This window comes from Guyanagaster necrorhizus, assembly GCF_019112545.1.
Source record: "Guyanagaster necrorhizus MCA 3950 unplaced genomic scaffold BT62scaffold_16, whole genome shotgun sequence".
NCBI lineage: Eukaryota > Fungi > Basidiomycota > Agaricomycetes > Agaricales > Physalacriaceae > Guyanagaster > Guyanagaster necrorhizus.
Genome location: NW_025064895.1, coordinates 371,391 through 388,778, shown reverse-complemented (window position 1 = coordinate 388,778; position 17,388 = coordinate 371,391). Strand labels below are relative to the sequence as shown.

Below are 17,388 nucleotides of genomic sequence, written 5' to 3'. Positions count from 1 at the left end.
GTGGTGGGGATCGGAATCCTTCTGAAAACCCTTTTTCATAGGTGGTCATGGCATTTGCAGGCACATGTAAGAAGCCTATTCGTTGATCTCCCGTATCCAGTGTCTGACCGCCCATTGCGTACTCCGCCTCCTCTTCTACATCTTCAAAGGCCTCTTCAAAACCTCTTCAAAGCCACGCGTTGATATAGATGGCACATTTTCTGGCCTCACGGAGATACCAGACACAGGCAGTTTATTGAAATGAGGATGGCCATCGATGTCGATGGCGCAAGAGGTGGTAGGGATAGAAACGCTAATGATGCCACCTCTGTTCACTGGAATCGACTTGCAAAAATTGTCTAGGAGACACTTCTTATTCCAAAACTTTCCTAAGAATTGAGATTCGTCGTCAAAGGTTTCACTAAAAGTGAGGAATTAATGACTTGAAAGAGCCCCACAAGTACGACCAATACCTCCACGGCCGTGAGACACGTATGAAGTTGCATCAAGAGATCGATGGATCGAGCTATTCAGGGTCATCATGTTACTCAGACCATTCAAGCCATCGACACTGAGCTCGTCAAAAATATCTTTCCAAACTGGGACGGAATCGCAGCTGCTCTCGTTGGGTATTCAAGCTATAAATTCATCTTCAGTTGCACGAAATAGCTAGGAAAGTTAGATGTATACCTTGGCTGCCTCTGCGCTGTCAGTGATGTTGGCCTTCCGTTCGATGGGTATGATGCGGGCTTCTTTAACAGAGCAGAGGATGTTGAGGAGATCGCACATGCATTGAAAATGATGCCAGCGAGAAAATACGCATTAATGCCGCTCACGTTTCGAGGCCAGTGAGTTTCTTCCATGGCGCTGGGAGGGAAGTCCTCAGATGAATCAGGCGATGACTCGGACATGTGATTGGGGGTCCTCCCGTCGTTCGGCTTGGCTGAAAAGATGTAAGTATTGTGAACGCAACTACTTTCGAGTTCGGAAAAAAACACTCACAGGTTCGGATGTTGAGCCAATTGCTTCAGCCATGTCTCATCTCCACCGTCCCTAGGCCTATGGTATGTGATTATATTTTGAGATGGTGGGGACCGCAAACAACAACATTCAAAGTTGAAACATTCAGCCAGCGTTCACGCTTTCCTCGAGCGATTTAGAGGAGAGAATGTTTTAAACAGTTTCTGGCCAGTTCATGACCAACGACCCGGAGAATTTTCTGCTTCCAGACCCGTTTTTGCTTGATGAAGAGCATCGAGCATGTGCACGAGTTGCACATCTTTCAGACGCCTTTTATTCAGGTCGATGATTGTTACGAGATATGAAACAAGGAAAGGGGATTGGCAGACGGTGCCTTATATTCTTTGATGTGGATACCAGTATAATACTAGACATCCTAACTGAGACTTTTAAACTATGACTCTTATTACCGTGCAGCCTTGTCTTGAAGAGCGAAGGACAGAAAAACCTTAGAGACCAGGAGCTCACCGTTATTGGAGAATGGGCGGACCATGCATTCAAGTTTCCATTTGATACATAGATAGTAATGTAAGTACGAAAGAGACTGCCGTGTTACATACAAGATGGAAGGAGCGTGTGTCGATGACGGGAGCATACGGAACACAAACAGGAGAACGCAAATCTAGACAAGGGAAAAATGGCAACATGAAATCCAAACACAATTCCACCCCAAGTACAACAAAGGAAGGGACGATGCGTTCAGATATGAGAAGATAGATAGCTGATAGTATACTGTATAAACAGACCGACCCGATCTATGACAAGGGATACTTTTAATGATCACACCGCAAAGGTGGGAAGACGAATATGAGCAGGTACAATCCGCGCGTGCGACATGCGAGCACTGGGATTTGTGAGAGGACCCGAGCTGTCGCGCTGGGAAGGTAATGCAGTCCAGCGATAAACGCGAGGCGTCACAGTTGGAGCCGGGGAAGGTGCCAACGAGGATAGAGAAAAGGGAGCATCGGGCGGTGTCAGGGGGCCATCTGGGGTGACGGGGCTGGGCGATGACGGTTCACGGGGAATGGTGATGGGCGCGATAGTGACGCTGCGTCTCGGCGGAGTGGCAGGCTCATCATCATCGAGATCGCTCGCCGTCGTCGAGTTTCGGAGCGACGACGGTGGCAGGAAGGGTGGCAGGCTGGGTGCTGGAGTGTCTGAGACGAAACGTGTACTGGCGAGGACTGGCCTGGTCCAGATGGCGAAGTCGCCTACACGCCGCCACTGAGGGTCATTCTCGACGTCTGCGTCGCCTTCAATGGTGGCCTCGGACAGGCTCTGGTCCCATTCCCCACTCTCAATTGCATCGGCCAGCATTGCGGCTGGATCGTCTGAGCCTACAGCCATGGGACTGCCCCTATCCTCCATGTTGCTCTCCCGCGACAAGGCAGGAGTACTGCCGACGTCTGACCGCTCACTGACCTGCTCCTGCTCCTGCTCGTCGGTAATGAACGCCTCGTACTGCGCATCTTCGAAGAAATCATCCGAGTCTGGATCGAATTGATTGAAGATGCTCCAGTTCTCATACGTCTTTTCGTAAGGAGTATCTGCGAACGGTATGGGCGTCGCTACCGCTGGTGCAGAGTGATAGATAGAGGAAAAAAGAGCCCGGCCCATAGCGAATTTTTGGGAAAATGTGTAGCAAAACGGTCAAGTAGTGCTAAAGTGAAGCAGTCAGAAAATCGACGGCTTTTAGGGGTATTTGAAGGTGAGGGTATGGGTACGAAGTACAATACCAAAAGGGGGCGGTTGATCCTTGTTGGTCGACGGACGCGTCGTGCGGAGTAGAGCGGAGTTTGAACAGCATAGCCCCCTACGCACTGCCTTCGTGCTCACCTTCATTCTGTTCTTCTCCGACCTGTTTTCAGCTTTCTCTACTTCTTCTAACTATTTTCAGGATTTTCTTTGGGTGTCACTCCAACTTCAAGGTTCCGCTCTATCTCCACTGCATGCGACTCGGAGGTTATTACATTTACCTAGTACTCTCGATGGCTCATCGTATCCATGTGTACATATCATCACCAAAAAATACGAAGCACTGGTACCAACACTTCCTTGCAACCATCTGATCGGACCGTCTAACTATCAACGTCCCGGAAGACCTCTTCCAGATTCAATATTCAGGCCTCCGCTCTTCCACACATCCATCAGCCAGGGGTGACTTCGTCCGAGTTGGATACTGATAACCGTTGGTCTGTACTACTCTGTTCGTATGAGATCGGCATGTAGAATGTCTCTGGTATGTATGACTTTCACATTTAATTTTTTTGCTTCCAAAAATATGGTTGGGACTGTCAGGATCAATTCCGAGTCGGATCTTCTCACATTTTTCTCATCGGTGCTAGTTTTTCGGGAAACCCAAGTTCGTTCGCTGGAGGCTTATCACTATATTCTACTCAAGGAATGGATACATTATCCCAGGGTGAGCTAATGACTTGGTCCCTTTCACATTCCGTCATGACGTGCTCTTCAGACGCGCTATTTTCAGAACGACCTTTGCTTGATAGCTGGTATAGGTTCTTGACCAACCTTCGCACAATTATATGAGAAAAGCGATGACTCTGGCATTTACTGGCCCGAAACTTATGGCCCATACGTTAGCCGTATTCCTCGTGAAGCGTTTTTCTCGTGCTCAATTCCGTACCGAAACTTACATTGCAAGTATCTGCAAATTTCTTCAGCACCCAACATCTACCAATGCCGCAAGCATGATCCTTTTCCTGTTGTGGTACTCACAATTGGGCTTGACATCCAGATTCCGTGCTTTGTTCCGGTCTAACCCTCTCCTTTGTCCATTCTTATTCCCTCGCATGGAATCTTCTCATACTAATGCCGCCGAGCGCTGTCTTTAGCGCCCACTTGAGCGCCGGACATGAAACCAATCCAAGCGCCTTGACTTACTTATGTTTTTCATTTTCAGCGTTTCAAGTTCGATTGTGTTACAATTTTATTATCATAAGTTTTATTAAACTCCATGGCTTTTGCCAGTTACTCTAAGAGCCAGGAGAAGCTTCTTGAAGTCCAGGGGGGGGGGGGTGATTCCGACCGTGATTATCGCACATCAAATCAAATCAATTTGACTACTTGAATTGTTCGCATTATGTCGTGCATGCTGCGATCCCTCATTTCCCATCCAAACTTTTCCCGATATTAGGATTACTCGGAGGATGGAAAGCTGGAGCCTTAGGACACCGGTACCTACAACGATCAGGATGACTACCAAATCAGGATGACATTTTTGTGCTTTTATCCACGACATCCATAACACTGTACGTCAATTACACTTTACACTTCTATTTGGCTGTGCCAGCAATCATATCTTACTTCAATGTAGATTCAAAATTTGAATATTTACAGCAATGTTTGGGTGAGAAGAGTAAGTCACCGTCTAAAATGCATCTAGTGCATTCCCGAATTGATGGCTGAATTTACCGGAGAAGGACAACTCGAACTTATCGTTAATTGCTGGACGATATGCATGTCTGAAGAACGCGTGGAAAACGACAACTCTCTCATCTCGTCATCACACGGTACGGCACCTAGCATTGCATAAGTCGTGAGTCTTGATTAGTTGATGGGCGTCTGACACATCTTGATTGTGCCCACTCCAGGGCGTCAAAAGTTAGCGTTTTCACTATCACGCGAGATCAGCTATGGGGATGTCACTTGAACCGCGTTCACTTCAGTGTTCGTTTGAGGACACCAGTCCTTCAAGTTGGACAGAACACACCGACTGCTGGAGAAAGATATAATATGAGGTACACCGACCGGCAGGTATGACCATAGTAGCAATCGGACGCTGTTACTGCATTGCCGAACACGCTTTAACGTTCTGCTACACGAGGATACTCAACAAGGTCCAACATTTCAGCTGTCCTGACAGACGCTGTGAACAATTTGTCGCAGTTACCCCCTAGCATTCGGACTCGTCGTTTCTCCGGCCGCCAGGTACCAACTCATCTTGTACATGCATCGCTCTATTTCACTTCACCGACTGCTTCCATTAAAATTTCTCTAGTTGTTAAAGTATGAGTTTGGACTCCTCTCGCGTCTGTACTAGTCTATGTCTGTGTTAACCTTCCATTACATTATGCCGGTCTATGTCTGGCTAATCGGCGATGGAAGAGCGTTAATTATGCTATCTCGAGCGCTATTTCGAGTTCACTGCCAGGGGGCACTTCTCCGGTCTGGTTACATTTCGTATATCTTAAGCGCTCGTTAGATGTGGTTGTTCTTCCAAGAGAATGTCGTGAACTTGGGTTACGCTGATCGCCTTCGAGGTTCCTTTAAATACGGAGAACTATGCGATGTGTCTTTCTATCTCGTTGGCTTCATGAATACCCCCTCAGCTTTACCGACTGAAGATGCCCGATTATCGGAGATGGGATCTTCCTTTATTTCTCATTCTGAAACACCTCCCCCTGATGGTAGATACGGTTGGATATGTGTCGGCTGCTCATTCGTGGTCCACTTCTTCGCTTTAGGGTGGGTGTCGCTGTCGACGCATCTTATCTAAATTACTCAAGAAACAACTATTACACGAAGGATTGAATCCTCGTGGGGCGTATACCAGAATCACTTCTTCACGTCACAAGACGTAGGTGCTGTATCTAACTCGAATCTCGCTTGGGTTGGGTCTATACAGGCGACTGGACAGCCTCTGGTTGGGTTGTGAGTCATTCATATGCGAGCAACGTGTTAGATGGGTCGTATAACTCACGTCTTCCACAGCGTAGCTGGCATTCTGGCACAGCGTATCGGCTTCAGAGTTACTGGATTTATTGGGACGTGTGTTATGTGCCTAGCATTGATCACAGCGTCGTTCTCGTAAGTGCACATTCTTGACGTGTGCAACACGATGTTGTTTGTTTTCATACAGGACGCAGGTATGGCATCTGTATTTGACTCAAGGTCGGTGTTTGCATCGACAATGCAGTTACAGCATTGAATTTTTGATCCTGTGATCTCGTAGGATTGATGTTCGGCATTGGAAGCGGCTTCGCTTTTATTCCAGCTGTATGCATTCCCTCTCAGTGGGTGAGTATCTTCCCTTTGCAAGCTACAACCTTTTGAATGTGATTATGGGATACGCAGTTCACCAAGTACCGGGGTTAGTTCTGGAATTAGAGTGTAATTCAAGTCTCTTGTTCAAAGTGACTGTGTAGGACTGGCGACCGGGATAGCGGCCAGCGGATATGGTATTTCTCTTCTTGATTCTTCCTTAGACTTTGATGACACTCATTTCTAGGCATTGGAGGCTTGGTGCTTAGTCCCGTTACACAACAACTGATCGATCATGTTGGCTTCCGCTGGGCTCTTCGCATTACTGGTCTGATGACCCTGGTTGGTCAGTTGTATACGTTCGATTTGAATGCCATGACCCTCGATCCTGACCTTCCTGCTAGCTCTAGGTATAGCCGACGTGTTCCTCCGCCCTCGGTCTTCTGTAGTTCCACCTAGAAAATTTAATCGTTCATTGCTGATGAACAAAGTATTCCTTACCCTTTGCTCAATCGGATTGTTCAGCGGTCCTGGGTTTTATGTTCCTATATTCTATGTACCTGGTGAGTGTCAAGCAGTACTCCTTGAAATATAAATTTCTTACATGTGTAGACTATGTCGTCAACAGACTGGAGCGCGATGCGCAGGATGGCGCCAATGCTGCTGCTCTCATATCAGGCTTTTCGGCTTTAGGTCGTGTGGTAATAATTTGCCCTCCGAGTCGGATTGCCACAGATATTAACTCTGTCTAGTTTCTAGGCGTAGTCGGCGATCATTTTGGTCACTTGCATGTTTTATCTTTGTGCCAATTTTTGGGGGGCGTTGGTCAACTGGCAATATGGCCTTTCACTCGTAGCCTCGCAGGACTGATGGTTTTCACTTCATTTTACGGATTCTTCACCGGTGGCTATGTTAGCCTATATCCAGTCGGTACGTCTTTCATTCTAACTACACCGATGAAAGCACATGGCGCTTTCTAATTGACTCGCAGTCGCCGCCGATCTGTATGGCGTAGAAGGTCTGGCAAGCATTACCGGAGTCATGTTTGCCAGCTTTGTGGTATGCAGAAAGCCTTTCTGATGAATTTTGTCTTATTTCTCTTGTAGCCGGGTACTCTGATTGGTCCACCGGTTTCTGGGGCAATCCTTGACCGATACACCGACCCTATTACCAAGAAAATCAATTTCCTTCCTGTGCAATTATTCGGCGGCAGCTGGCTATTAGCGTCGGCCGTTATGGCCGTAACGGTGCAGGTGTTTCAACGTTCAGCAAGAGGGTCACCAAGGGTGCTTCCGTGAAAATGTTTTGGTACTTGGGGAACGGGATGGGTTTTGTTGTCACTCTTCATTGATGGTGTTTGTTACTCGGGAAATCGATGAAAGCTCCTGTCGTCCTTCATGACACTATATACTTCTGATTTCTTATTTGTATCAATGATTTTGTCAATCACCCCAGTGTTGCTCAAGCTGCTGCCACTGCGTATTGACTTAGTCAAAACTTAGCTCGATTTGGTTCAGACGTGTCATCTCGATTACGGATTCCAACCCTGAATATGGACCGTGGGCCGTGGGCCGTCGGTGGCCGTTAGTACTTGATAGAGATCATCGGGGCCGATCATATGACAATTCTAGCCTTTCATATGAATACGCGGTCGTAGTTATGCATGTAAAGAATCATCTCTTCTAATACCACCATGTCATCCATTAGCATCGTCGTGCAAGCAGTGTCTGAGGCTACCTTGACTATCCGACATTTGTATTATTTCGTCGGAGGTACGGCTTTACCATCTCACGACCTTACCATCTCACGCGACTCAATCTCAGCGCTGGTCTTGTACAAAGTCATTCATCAACTCTTCCTGTATCCATATCTCTTGTCTCCTCTTCGTTCTGTACCTGGACCGCCGATTGGCGAGCCAATTTTTGGACAGTCAATCAAGATTTTCCGTTATGAGACGGGTATAGTCCAACGGGAATGGATTAAGAAATATGGACCTGTCGTACGCGTCGTGGGGCCTGTAGGTATGGAGCGCTTGATGTTCATGACTCCAGAGGCCCTCCACCACATGCTAGTGAAGGAGTGGCTAGATTGTCCCAGGGTAGGCTCCCCGGGAAGCTAGCAGCGATTGTTTGTTAATCACTGATTGCAGCCGCAGTATCTTAGGAATATCTTGGGCCTCGTGGCTGGTTACGGCTTGCTCACTGTCACCGGAAATGAACATAGACAGATGCGCAAAGTGATGAATCCAGCCTTCTCGATTCCGAACCTCATGGCGCGTACGTGGGATCTCTTTTCTCTCCGCCTTGGCTTACTTACCCTTTAAATTCAGAAACCGATATGTATTACGAACCGATTGAAGGGAAAGTGGTTCCATCACGTGTTTTATCATCTCAACGATATGTTTTTACTAGTCTCATCCAAGTTCTTTCATCTCAACTTCCCGGTCCTGAAGGAGCAGTTCTACCTGTATATGAATGGAGTAAACCTATAGCTGGTCCTCTGCTGGTATTTGATGTACTAATCTTCGAACATAGTGAGTAAAGCAACACTAGATATCATTTGCGAGACAGCCTTTGGTTACCATACCGACTCTCTGCATAATCCGCATAATGAGCTAGCGGAGGCGTGAGTCTTCTTCCTGTTGATTCAGAGCTGAAAAGATTCTGACAGTAGTGAGACAGGTATGAAAAGCTACTTAGCCTACAATCAGGTAAACCTACGACCGCTTGATTCTACGAAAGTTGATTGCTCTTCAACCTAGGTCCGAACATGGCTCGTCTCGTCCTTTTCGTGTCGCTTCCGGGTGGGGCCAAATTTTTGTCCTCGAATCTGGCCTATAAAATAAGAGGCATGTTTTCTTATATTCGATTCTTCGGTAAGAATACCTTTATCAGATGACAACCACGCCGCTGACACATAAGTAAGCGCCTCTCACACCCCTAATCGACTCAACGCACTGTATAAGAGATATTTCGAAACAAATTTTGGACCAGAAAATGAAAGAGACATCTGAATCTGGGGTCAGTGTGGACGATACACACACAAAGAAAGATATTATGAGCATCTTGGTGCGCGCGCGACAAGCTGATTTGAATAAAGATCGGACGGCATACGCGATGAGTGATGCTGCGATGATGGACCAAGTTGTCGGTGATCCCATCCCGATGCGAAAACCATACTGAAATTTCACGTAGCTGACTTTCCTTGGAGCTGGTCATGAGACTACGGCGAGTGGGTTGACTTGGGTACGTAAAAAATCTCCCTCATGTTTCCAAAAAGCGTGATTCATTTTTGTACCAGACCCTTTGGCTTCTGGCGAATGACAAAACCAACCAGCAACGCTTGCGCGATGAAGTACGTCCAATTATGGCAGCCGATCCCAGGCCCGATTACAAAACATTGAAAAACATGCAATGGTTGGATTGTGTGGTGTAAGTTGATGTAACATTGCCTTGTATTGGCAACGTAACGACTGTAATGTAGGATGGAGAGTTTGCGTGTCATGCCCCCCGTTCCACTCACAGTTAGAACGACCGCCAAAACCGACTATATTGAGGGGGTTCTTGTTCCGAAGGGCACCCTATTGCATATCTCTGTAAGATCCAACTCCGCTGATGTACAACTCTGTTTCCTGATCAATGGTGTAGATTCGAAACGTGAATACCTGGCAGACCATCTGGGGCGAAGACGCAGAAGAGTGAGTAAGATTGATGGAAATATTAGCCATCAAGTCATTTGACATATGGTGTGGCAGGTTCCATCCAGAACGGTGGTTGAATTTACCCAAAGCATACAACTCCACTTTCTCTCTTCTCTCTTTCATTGCTGGACCGCATGGATGCATCGGTAAGACCATGGCAATCGTCGAGATGAAGGCTGTCCTAGCGTCAGTGTCTGCTGACTCGTATTATCATGGTTTGTTTAACTTGGAAATTCTGTAGGGCATTGATAACGAATTTTGAATTTGAACCTGCATACGACGGCCAGCAAGCCCGGCCTTCTGCTGCGATTACGATGAGTAGGTGAAAGAAGTTATCTGAAAGAGTCGATGACTGATGAACTTATTCCAGAGCCTGCGGATGGAATGCCATTGAGAATTCGCCGTGTAACATGAGAAGATTTATTGCCCTTTGCCTTCTGTATGATTAGTATCTTGTTGGAATATATACGAATCGTGCCATGACGGGGGGAGCCCCTATCTTTCGTCACGTGCAACAACATTCTTGCTCCGTTTAGTCAATCCGTTACTGCACAGTCTTTCTTTCTGTCCAATACTACCGCCAGTGCCAGTGGCGTTGTAGGCATGGCGTCTACGTCAGCCAGAACAGCCGGCGACGCGCTACCCGATGTTGAAAAGCTTCAGATATCCGAATTAGCCCATGACGTGACATCAATATCGGTAGATGAGGCTATTTCTCCAAATCCATGGAAGGACGACACGGCGGAAGCTACCAAGAAGGACGGAGACCTGGAAACGTCAATTCACCGCTTGAAGACGCCAGACCCGTCGGCGCTGGACGAATCGATAGCATCTGGGCTGGGCATACAGATATCTCTACCGGCGTCAGATACTGTTCCAGAACTGGTAAACGCTCAGGAAATACTTGAAGAATTCGACCCACTGGTAAACCAGGAAGAGAAGGATGCAAAGGATGCATGGGAGAGTTCCGAGGGTCATCCACCACATCCAGCCCCTTCACCAGTCGCGCCAACACCGCCATCGAAAGATCAAACCCCGCCGCCCAATGATGCTCAGGCGTCGTCGTCGTTTCCCTCATTAGCTGCGTTGGCGCGCTCATTTCAAATGCCAAAATTAACACGTTCACGTCCTCTTTCACTTGATGTAGCAAAGCCCGTTCCCTCTCCCGATGCATTGTCGTCATTTGCGTCTCAGCAACAGCAACCCCCAAAGTATGAGCCGGTGTCTCAAACGAATCTGGGAACCTCAAGAACTAGTTCTCCAGGAATACCGAGAGAGAACTCGCTAGCCGTAGATCGGGGCAAGGGCGATCCACCTTTTGATTTTCCGAAGTTCTTGGATCAGATGAAGAGCAAAAATGCAGAACCAGTATCTAAATATCTCAAATCGTAAGTCTTTCCTCTCCCATCTGTTGAATATTAAGTCATCAGACTGTAGATTTCTGAGTAACTTTGCCAAGCGTACCTTCACCGTCAGTGACCAAATCAAGATCATAAATGATTTTTTGAACGTACGCATTGTTCGATGCCTGCACAACAGCTTTCATTGACTTCTCTGCTATTATGTAGTTCATCGCGAAGCAAATGCGTGAATGTGAAGTCTGGCGTAGTGCTTCAGATGTCGAATTTGACAATGCTATGGAGGGCATGGAGAAGCTGGTAATGAATCAGCTCTATCAATTGTTGGTATTTGTTATGCTACTACTCTCTGTACTTATGTCTCTCTAGCACATTTACGCCTCAAGTGGTGCGAGCGGTACCTCGCCGACAAATCACCGCAGATGATCTGGAGCGAGATCGTGTACTCTCCCAACGAATAGCTCTTTTTGGGTGGGTAGAGGAAAAACACCTTGATATTCCAGAAGGAGATGGTAGCAAAGGTTTCTTGATGTTTGCTCAGCAAGGTTCGATTTTTACGCAGTCACTGAATTCCCATCTTATGTTCTGCCAATAGAGCTACTCAAGATTAACCATTACAAAGCCCCTCGCGACAAACTCATATGTATACTGAATTGTTGCAAAGTTATATTTGGTATGTAAGCCTATTTTGACGTCCAAAAGTCCTAAGCTCAAAATTTCATCGAGGCTTAATTCGACATTTGAGAACAGAAGAGGGCGCAGATTCATTTGTTCCGATACTCATCTTCGTCGTTCTGAAGTCAAATCCGGAGAATCTTCTATCGAACGTTGAGTGGGTATCATTTTTTGTGATTCTGCGGCTCGCTGACCTTTATTCACTCCCAGGTTCATCAACCGATTTAGGAATCCCGTTAAACTGCAAAGTGAGGCAGGGTATTATCTATCTAGCCTTGTATGCCACTTTCTGTCTCATCGAGAGGGAATGCTCATCTTTATGCCAAGATGGGTGCCGTATCTTTCATCGAAACCATGGATCATACTTCTCTATCAAACATTACGCAAGAAGAGTTCGAGAAGTGAGCGTCTGGTCTGTTCACTGGGAAGGAGTCTGTTAACCTACTTCTGCAGGAATGTCGAAGAAGCCATCCAGTCGCTACCCAATGATGGCGATTCACCTGCTATACACTTTGCTGCCGAACCACCACCAGCGTCATCATGGAGCAACTCCACTCCTTCCCATGCAGGTGAAGAATCTGCACAGCCACTCTCCCTCCCTACACCTGCGCAAACCCTTTCCGATGACGCGAAACGACTTCTCCAAAAGACAGGCGACACCATATCAAAGCCTCTCAACGCCATAAGCCGTATACTCAATGAAGCCATCGACAGCGCCGCCTCTCCCTTCGCTCCCTTCGAGACCGTTCGAGAACAACGCACAGGAACTCCCCCACCTGTACCACACTGGTCACACCCGGATCAAATTCGACAGTATCAACAGCAACAAGATTCCCCACGATCGGGCTCTCCACGAATGGTACCACAAACACCTATGGGTGATGGCATATACCAACCTCCGTTACAGACACCGTATAAGCCTCGCGTGCGACGCGTACCGTCTCCGTCGTTCTCCCCTGGGATTGAGGAGACGCCTTCACGGCCTGGTCCGTATACAAATCAGCCATTAGCAATCGGTCCTTCACAGTCACTTTTCGCGTCCCCATATCGACCTGATTATGCCCATGTTTCGCGCACACCGACGCCCAACTTGGATCTGGTGGGAATGCAGGAGGAGATTGATACCGCGCATGAGCAGGCAGCAGAAGCAGCGCGAGACACACTGATACAGATATTCCCCGCTGTGGACAGGGAGGTTATAGAGTGGGTGCTAGAGGCCAATACAGGTGATTTAGGGAAGAGCATCGAGGCGCTCTTGGAGATGAGTAGCGGCACCTAGCTAAACTCAGAGTTTTGCATAATGTATGGATAGATTTGATGGAGATTCTCTGTTGTATTCAGGAGGCTGGAGTATTGAAGAAGAAATTCATGGCGTACTGACCAAGGGTCGGGACCAATTAATTTCACTTTTACCCGCAACCAGCGAATGACGTTATTTCAAAATATTGCGATACCCGCGAAAGCTGTTCAATATCTTCAGCCATCTACTCGGTATAGTGAACTTCAGCTTCAATACATTGACCGTATCTAAGAAGGTGCAAAGAAAGAACCTTCATCTAACATGAATACTAATTTTACATCGATTATTTGTCATTATTTCAGGGAAACACGCCGTTTTCAGATTACTGGAAGGCACGAATCGTCAGTCTCAAGAGTAGCAGTACAAAGAGGAAGTGCTTACAGTGATAACGGTGGGCTTGTCCCTACCCAAGAACTCCTTCAGCTGGCTGATCTCCAGCGCAACCTCAATTAAGCCCTTTAAACCTTCCGCCGCATCTTTCTTTAAGGCGGCAGGTCCAGCCTCAGGGGGTACATACCTCTCTACATACATACGAACAGTCGCGCCCTGACTTCCGGTGCCGCTCAACCTGAATACCACCCGAGATCCATCAGCGAATGTAATAACCTGACCCTGGTTCTTCGAGACGGAATGGTCGATGGGGTCAGTGTATGAGAAGTTATACAATCCAGAAACCGTAAATGTGGTGGAAGTAGAAGCAGATGTGTGCACGGAATTGTTCAAAGAACCTGACTCAAGGGCCTTGTTGATGTGATCAACCATAGCGTGAGCACCCTCAGATGTAACCTCTTCATAGTCGTAACGGCTAAAAAATGAACGACCGTAAGTCGTGTAGTGAGACTCGAGCAAATCATTAATGCCGATAAGCTTGTTGGGAGACTTGGCGTTGGCTGCAGCGATAATATTCAACCAAGCTATCCAGAATTGAGTACTCAGGCGACGTATCTAGTGGTGTGCGGCTCACCAACAATTGCCCAGAGACCATCCTTTTCACGGATGTGATCAGATCCGGTACCGAAAGATTCTTCGCCACAAATGGACAGACGTCCGGCATCCATCAGGTTTCCGAAGAATTTCCAGCCTTAGGATATGGTTAGAGCACGCAAGAATGGAGGAACATGGCGCCAACCGGTAGGAACTTCAAAGTATTCCAAACCCTTCTTCTTTGCAACCAAGTCGATGGCCTTGCTCGTAGGCATACTTCTCGCCAAACCTTTAACACCGCCTTGCTTCTTGAAATAAGGAATCACATCAGCCCAATCCGCGATGATGGCCACGGAGTCTGAAGGAGTTACGAACGCGCCCTTGCCATAGATCATGTTCCTATCACCATCGCCGTCACTTGCCGCTCCAAATTCAATACCGTTTTTCTCGACGGCCTCGACCAGGGTATGAGCATAAGTGAGATTAGGATCGGGATGTCCTCCGCCAAAGTCTGGAAGAGGTACACAGTTCTGGACAGAAGTGGGCGGCAAACCTAAGGTATCGACAAGAATCTTGGACGCATACGGACCGGTAACGCCGTGAAGACCGTCAAATAATACACGGTAATCGTTGGAGTGAGAAGAGAGGAAGGACTTGATGAGGGGGAAGTCGAAGATCTCTTCGAGGAGGATCAGATAATCATCGACGGAATCGATTATGGAAACTTTTGTAGGACCATAGGTAAACTCTCCAATCTTGGACAGGTCCACCTACGCACTTTTGATGAATGAAGCAGACCATATGCAATATCGCAGGAACGTACCGGTTTGTCCTCGATGATCTTGTAGCTGGTGATTGTCCTGGTCTTTGCGAATATTTTGTCCGTGACATTCTCTGGGGCAGGGCCACCATTAGATACGTTGTATTTTATTCCAAAATCGTTGTTAGGACCACCAGGGTTGTGGCTGGCGGTCAGGAGGATACCACCATCAGCCTTGTACTTTCTGATGACATTGGAAGCAGCAGGGGTGGACAGTATGCCATCCTTCCCGATGATCAGCTTGGCGACGCCGTTGGCAGACCCAATCTTGAGAATGGTCTGGACGGTCTCTGGTGAGAAGTAGCGTCCATCGCCACCTATTACGAGAGTTGATCCCTTTGCCTGGATGGAATCAAAGATAGACTGGACGAAGTTCTCAGTATAATGCTACAGAAATTTTCTGTGAATGCCTGATCAATGAGACGCGTCTTATCAGCGTACCTCCTGCTGGAAGACCTTGACCCTGTCGCGACCTTCATCAGTGATGTTGAGCAAAGGCAAGAGAGACGATGGCAAACCTTTTCCTGAGGCCTGAGGTCCCCGGCTTTTGGCCTTCGAAAGGCTCTGTCGCGATTTCTTTAACAGGGAAGGACATTGACGGAGAAAGTAAGAGAGTGAGACCAGTTGGAGCTCAATCTGACTGCTTTAATGTTTGACGTCACATCACATGATGACGATGGTGAGCGACAAGCGGTGTGAGTGGTATTAGTCCCCGTCGTCGTCCTCGTCGTGCACCAGGGTGATTGTCACTATTACGGTCGATACACCACCGAATACCTTCCCCACTATACCGCAGTTTGGAATAATGGCCTATCACCGTGGTCCGCAAGCATCGCTGGACTTGACGCACGTTCTTTGTAGGGCTTCTTCTCCTGTGTGAACCGCTGATGCGAATACGTCCTTGTAGACGATGATTCTTCTCTATTATCTCTTGGGCTCGCTCTAGTGACACTGAGCCCTATTCTTCTCATGGTATGTGTCACGATATCTGTGCTCAGCCATCACTGATCAATGTAGCCAGCGTATGCGTCATTGGCCGTACAAACTCGAGAGTACGTCGTCATAGTGATGTGGGCGGGGCAGTTCGCCTGTGAGGCCTTGAGCTGGTTGATTAAACGGGCTGTAAAAGAGAACAGACCTGCAGGCTCTGTCGGTGTGTGCTGTGAGAATCGGTTTCATGCGCACGTTCACATATTTCAGCGTATAGGTAATGGATATGGATTTCCATCCTCTCATAGTCAATACATGGGCTACTTCGCAACGTTTCTGATTTGCCATCTCTATTTCCAACACAAATTCGGGACAACTGGTTATACCCTACTTGATTTTACATGGCGCGTCCTGGTCTACTTTGCAATTTGTAGTTGGGCTCTTCTTGTCGCGTATTCCAGGTGAGCATCTGGTACCACCATGGCGGTCTTATTTTCTAATGCAAATTTACGTAGGTATGCTCTCGGATACCATAACGCACATCAAATTTTGTGGGGTTTCGGCATTGGCGTCTTTTTTGCCATCATGCTCTTTGTTGCTTCTCAAATACTTCCGCGGCGGCAACCTTCTTCAATATTCGGCAAGCTCAAAATATTCCTATTAGCGAACCCCGTATCCACTTGGTTTCAGATACGCGACGGCTGGGATGTATGGGCAGATGGGGGTCGCGAGCACGAATGGCTTCGATGGAGAAAAGAATGGGACTCCAAACGAAGGCGACATGATAAAAAGCAATCGTAACTGCGTTTCCATGTACGACATCAGTACATGTGGAATCCAATTTTTCACCTACGGCCTGATCAACACAAGTTAGCTCAGTCACTCGAACTTTTTATTCATTTTCTTAGGAGTATACGTTATGTAAAACCTTCGTCGACAGTGATCTCGACCCTTCTTGACAGTATCTGTCTGTCAAAGGAAGGTATGGTGAAATTTTTCAAACGTTGATCTTCAGGGGTAATGTAGAACAAGTTGCCGACCAACGCAGTACTCCATCCTGGAACTCGGGGTTGCAAGAGGCATTCATGACTAATAGACTGTTTTGTCCGCGGTCATTCAAGTGGCTACAGAATAGTTCAGAATGTTGTTGCCCGTGGGTACAATCTATGCCTATGGTGACCGCGAGTACCTCCTGCACATTTCTGCGTATTCAAGACTAGACCTTGCGCAGATTCATGGGGCCTTACCATCATCAATTGGATGTCGTGTCAGTGATCGGCTATTCCTCATGCTCCCCGAAAAATCCGCTTGTAACATCACCGCCGCTTGGGCACTACGTAAGGAACAAGACACGGAGACTTCAGCCAGAATATGTATCCATCCATCCATCAAACACTCCCGAGTGCCTGTCGTTATATCGAATCTCTGCCACAGATGCTGTTCCATCGCACTTGCGGAGACCGCGACTCGTCGTACCTGGTGATCTTCATATATTCATACCTCCGCATGTTGATGCTCATTAGGATAAAAATAAGTCTTCCATTGATTTATTTCACGAGAATATGAGAGTCCATTGTTGGCTTCTCATGCATTGCTCCAGTCAGTGGCATCTGCACGAAATTATTCTTGACTGGCGTTGATATGTCCGTGCCGAAATCAGCTCTGTACCTAAATAGGCATA

The 17,388-nt window shown here is 47.4% G+C and overlaps 9 protein-coding genes across 9 annotated transcripts; 7 read left to right on the top strand and 2 right to left on the bottom strand.

Moving 5' to 3' along the window:
- Nucleotides 1–1,474: 1,474 nt before the first annotated feature.
- Nucleotides 1,475–2,675, bottom strand: BT62DRAFT_933393 (uncharacterized protein). The gene has a single exon (XM_043186548.1). It carries the CDS (start codon nt 2,614–2,616, stop codon nt 1,780–1,782), a length of 837 nt encoding a protein of 278 aa, XP_043038481.1. The 5' UTR covers nt 2,617–2,675; the 3' UTR covers nt 1,475–1,779.
- A 144-nt stretch (nt 2,676–2,819) lies between these two features.
- BT62DRAFT_202937 (uncharacterized protein) lies at nt 2,820–3,709 on the top strand. The gene is made up of 5 exons (XM_043180036.1): nt 2,820–3,007; nt 3,111–3,220; nt 3,345–3,421; nt 3,473–3,595; nt 3,662–3,709. The coding sequence occupies exons 1-4, from the start codon at nt 2,949–2,951 to the stop codon at nt 3,521–3,523; spliced, it is 297 nt and encodes a 98-aa protein (XP_043038480.1). The 5' UTR covers nt 2,820–2,948; the 3' UTR covers nt 3,524–3,595; nt 3,662–3,709.
- BT62DRAFT_202935 (uncharacterized protein) lies at nt 3,367–3,939 on the top strand. Its single transcript, XM_043180035.1, has 3 exons — nt 3,367–3,421; nt 3,473–3,611; nt 3,681–3,939. Exons 2-3 carry the CDS (start codon nt 3,543–3,545, stop codon nt 3,849–3,851), a joined length of 240 nt encoding a protein of 79 aa, XP_043038479.1. The 5' UTR covers nt 3,367–3,421; nt 3,473–3,542; the 3' UTR covers nt 3,852–3,939.
- A 1,441-nt stretch (nt 3,940–5,380) lies between these two features.
- Nucleotides 5,381–7,298, top strand: BT62DRAFT_898689 (MFS general substrate transporter; the record flags this gene model as incomplete). Its single annotated transcript, XM_043183342.1, has 12 exons — nt 5,381–5,484; nt 5,545–5,670; nt 5,731–5,826; nt 5,879–5,910; nt 5,972–6,036; nt 6,140–6,197; nt 6,248–6,346; nt 6,405–6,563; nt 6,613–6,701; nt 6,753–6,930; nt 6,992–7,059; nt 7,107–7,298. The coding sequence occupies 12 exons, from the start codon at nt 5,381–5,383 to the stop codon at nt 7,296–7,298; spliced, it is 1,266 nt and encodes a 421-aa protein (XP_043038478.1).
- A 379-nt stretch (nt 7,299–7,677) lies between these two features.
- On the top strand, nt 7,678–10,209 carry BT62DRAFT_970164 (cytochrome P450). The gene is made up of 15 exons (XM_043188972.1): nt 7,678–7,772; nt 7,824–8,098; nt 8,150–8,276; nt 8,330–8,479; nt 8,535–8,625; nt 8,682–8,710; nt 8,762–8,875; nt 8,926–9,146; nt 9,195–9,245; nt 9,301–9,431; nt 9,484–9,595; nt 9,648–9,697; nt 9,755–9,886; nt 9,942–10,018; nt 10,071–10,209. The coding sequence occupies exons 1-15, from the start codon at nt 7,694–7,696 to the stop codon at nt 10,112–10,114; spliced, it is 1,683 nt and encodes a 560-aa protein (XP_043038477.1). The 5' UTR covers nt 7,678–7,693; the 3' UTR covers nt 10,115–10,209.
- Nucleotides 10,210–10,235: 26 nt separating this feature from the next.
- Nucleotides 10,236–13,084, top strand: BT62DRAFT_933387 (uncharacterized protein). Its single transcript, XM_043186547.1, has 9 exons — nt 10,236–11,088; nt 11,138–11,210; nt 11,269–11,381; nt 11,428–11,603; nt 11,654–11,731; nt 11,785–11,890; nt 11,944–12,010; nt 12,061–12,134; nt 12,187–13,084. The coding sequence occupies exons 1-9, from the start codon at nt 10,304–10,306 to the stop codon at nt 13,010–13,012; spliced, it is 2,298 nt and encodes a 765-aa protein (XP_043038476.1). The 5' UTR covers nt 10,236–10,303; the 3' UTR covers nt 13,013–13,084.
- An 87-nt stretch (nt 13,085–13,171) lies between these two features.
- On the bottom strand, nt 13,172–15,575 carry BT62DRAFT_970160 (phosphoglucomutase). Its single transcript, XM_043188971.1, has 7 exons — nt 15,296–15,575; nt 15,219–15,240; nt 14,781–15,164; nt 14,163–14,727; nt 13,998–14,114; nt 13,415–13,947; nt 13,172–13,358 (listed from the first exon to the last, which is right to left on the bottom strand). The coding sequence occupies exons 1-7, from the start codon at nt 15,370–15,372 to the stop codon at nt 13,356–13,358; spliced, it is 1,701 nt and encodes a 566-aa protein (XP_043038475.1). The 5' UTR covers nt 15,373–15,575; the 3' UTR covers nt 13,172–13,355.
- On the top strand, nt 15,563–16,733 carry BT62DRAFT_951264 (PAP2-domain-containing protein). Its single transcript, XM_043188174.1, has 3 exons — nt 15,563–15,749; nt 15,795–16,168; nt 16,223–16,733. Exons 1-3 carry the CDS (start codon nt 15,747–15,749, stop codon nt 16,506–16,508), a joined length of 663 nt encoding a protein of 220 aa, XP_043038474.1. The 5' UTR covers nt 15,563–15,746; the 3' UTR covers nt 16,509–16,733.
- Nucleotides 16,273–17,383, top strand: BT62DRAFT_202302 (uncharacterized protein). Its single transcript, XM_043180034.1, has 6 exons — nt 16,273–16,347; nt 16,398–16,689; nt 16,740–16,888; nt 16,939–17,186; nt 17,243–17,306; nt 17,368–17,383. Exons 2-5 carry the CDS (start codon nt 16,536–16,538, stop codon nt 17,271–17,273), a joined length of 582 nt encoding a protein of 193 aa, XP_043038473.1. The 5' UTR covers nt 16,273–16,347; nt 16,398–16,535; the 3' UTR covers nt 17,274–17,306; nt 17,368–17,383.
- The last annotated feature ends 5 nt before the right edge of the window (nt 17,384–17,388 follow it).

Coding starts and splice junctions, on each gene's coding strand:
- BT62DRAFT_970160 (XM_043188971.1), bottom strand. CDS start 15,372: ATGTCCTTCCCTGTTAAAGAAATCGCGACAGAGCCTTTCGAAGGCCAA. Junction 15,241..15,295: donor ACCTCAGGCCTCAGGAAAAG/GTTTGCCATCGT, acceptor AGGTCGCGACAG/GGTCAAGGTCTTCCAGCAGG. Junction 15,165..15,218: donor TCAAGGTCTTCCAGCAGGAG/GTACGCTGATAA, acceptor AAATTTCTGTAG/CATTATACTGAGAACTTCGT.
- BT62DRAFT_970164 (XM_043188972.1), top strand. CDS start 7,694: ATGTCATCCATTAGCATCGTCGTGCAAGCAGTGTCTGAGGCTACCTTG. Junction 8,099..8,149: donor AGTGGCTAGATTGTCCCAGG/GTAGGCTCCCCG, acceptor CACTGATTGCAG/CCGCAGTATCTTAGGAATAT. Junction 8,480..8,534: donor TCTACCTGTATATGAATGGA/GTAAACCTATAG, acceptor CTTCGAACATAG/TGAGTAAAGCAACACTAGAT.
- BT62DRAFT_933393 (XM_043186548.1), bottom strand. CDS start 2,616: ATGGGCCGGGCTCTTTTTTCCTCTATCTATCACTCTGCACCAGCGGTA.
- BT62DRAFT_202302 (XM_043180034.1), top strand. CDS start 16,536: ATGTGGAATCCAATTTTTCACCTACGGCCTGATCAACACAAGTTAGCT. Junction 16,889..16,938: donor AATCTATGCCTATGGTGACC/GCGAGTACCTCC, acceptor GACCTTGCGCAG/ATTCATGGGGCCTTACCATC. Junction 17,187..17,242: donor ACCGCGACTCGTCGTACCTG/GTGATCTTCATA, acceptor GATAAAAATAAG/TCTTCCATTGATTTATTTCA.
- BT62DRAFT_933387 (XM_043186547.1), top strand. CDS start 10,304: ATGGCGTCTACGTCAGCCAGAACAGCCGGCGACGCGCTACCCGATGTT. Junction 11,211..11,268: donor TCATAAATGATTTTTTGAAC/GTACGCATTGTT, acceptor GCTATTATGTAG/TTCATCGCGAAGCAAATGCG. Junction 12,011..12,060: donor GGTATTATCTATCTAGCCTT/GTATGCCACTTT, acceptor CTTTATGCCAAG/ATGGGTGCCGTATCTTTCAT.
- BT62DRAFT_951264 (XM_043188174.1), top strand. Junction 16,169..16,222: donor CTTCTTGTCGCGTATTCCAG/GTGAGCATCTGG, acceptor AAATTTACGTAG/GTATGCTCTCGGATACCATA.
- BT62DRAFT_202935 (XM_043180035.1), top strand. CDS start 3,543: ATGAGAAAAGCGATGACTCTGGCATTTACTGGCCCGAAACTTATGGCC. Junction 3,612..3,680: donor ATACGTTAGCCGTATTCCTC/GTGAAGCGTTTT, acceptor AAATTTCTTCAG/CACCCAACATCTACCAATGC.
- BT62DRAFT_202937 (XM_043180036.1), top strand. CDS start 2,949: ATGCGACTCGGAGGTTATTACATTTACCTAGTACTCTCGATGGCTCAT. Junction 3,008..3,110: donor ATGGCTCATCGTATCCATGT/GTACATATCATC, acceptor GACCTCTTCCAG/ATTCAATATTCAGGCCTCCG. Junction 3,221..3,344: donor ACTCTGTTCGTATGAGATCG/GCATGTAGAATG, acceptor CATCGGTGCTAG/TTTTTCGGGAAACCCAAGTT.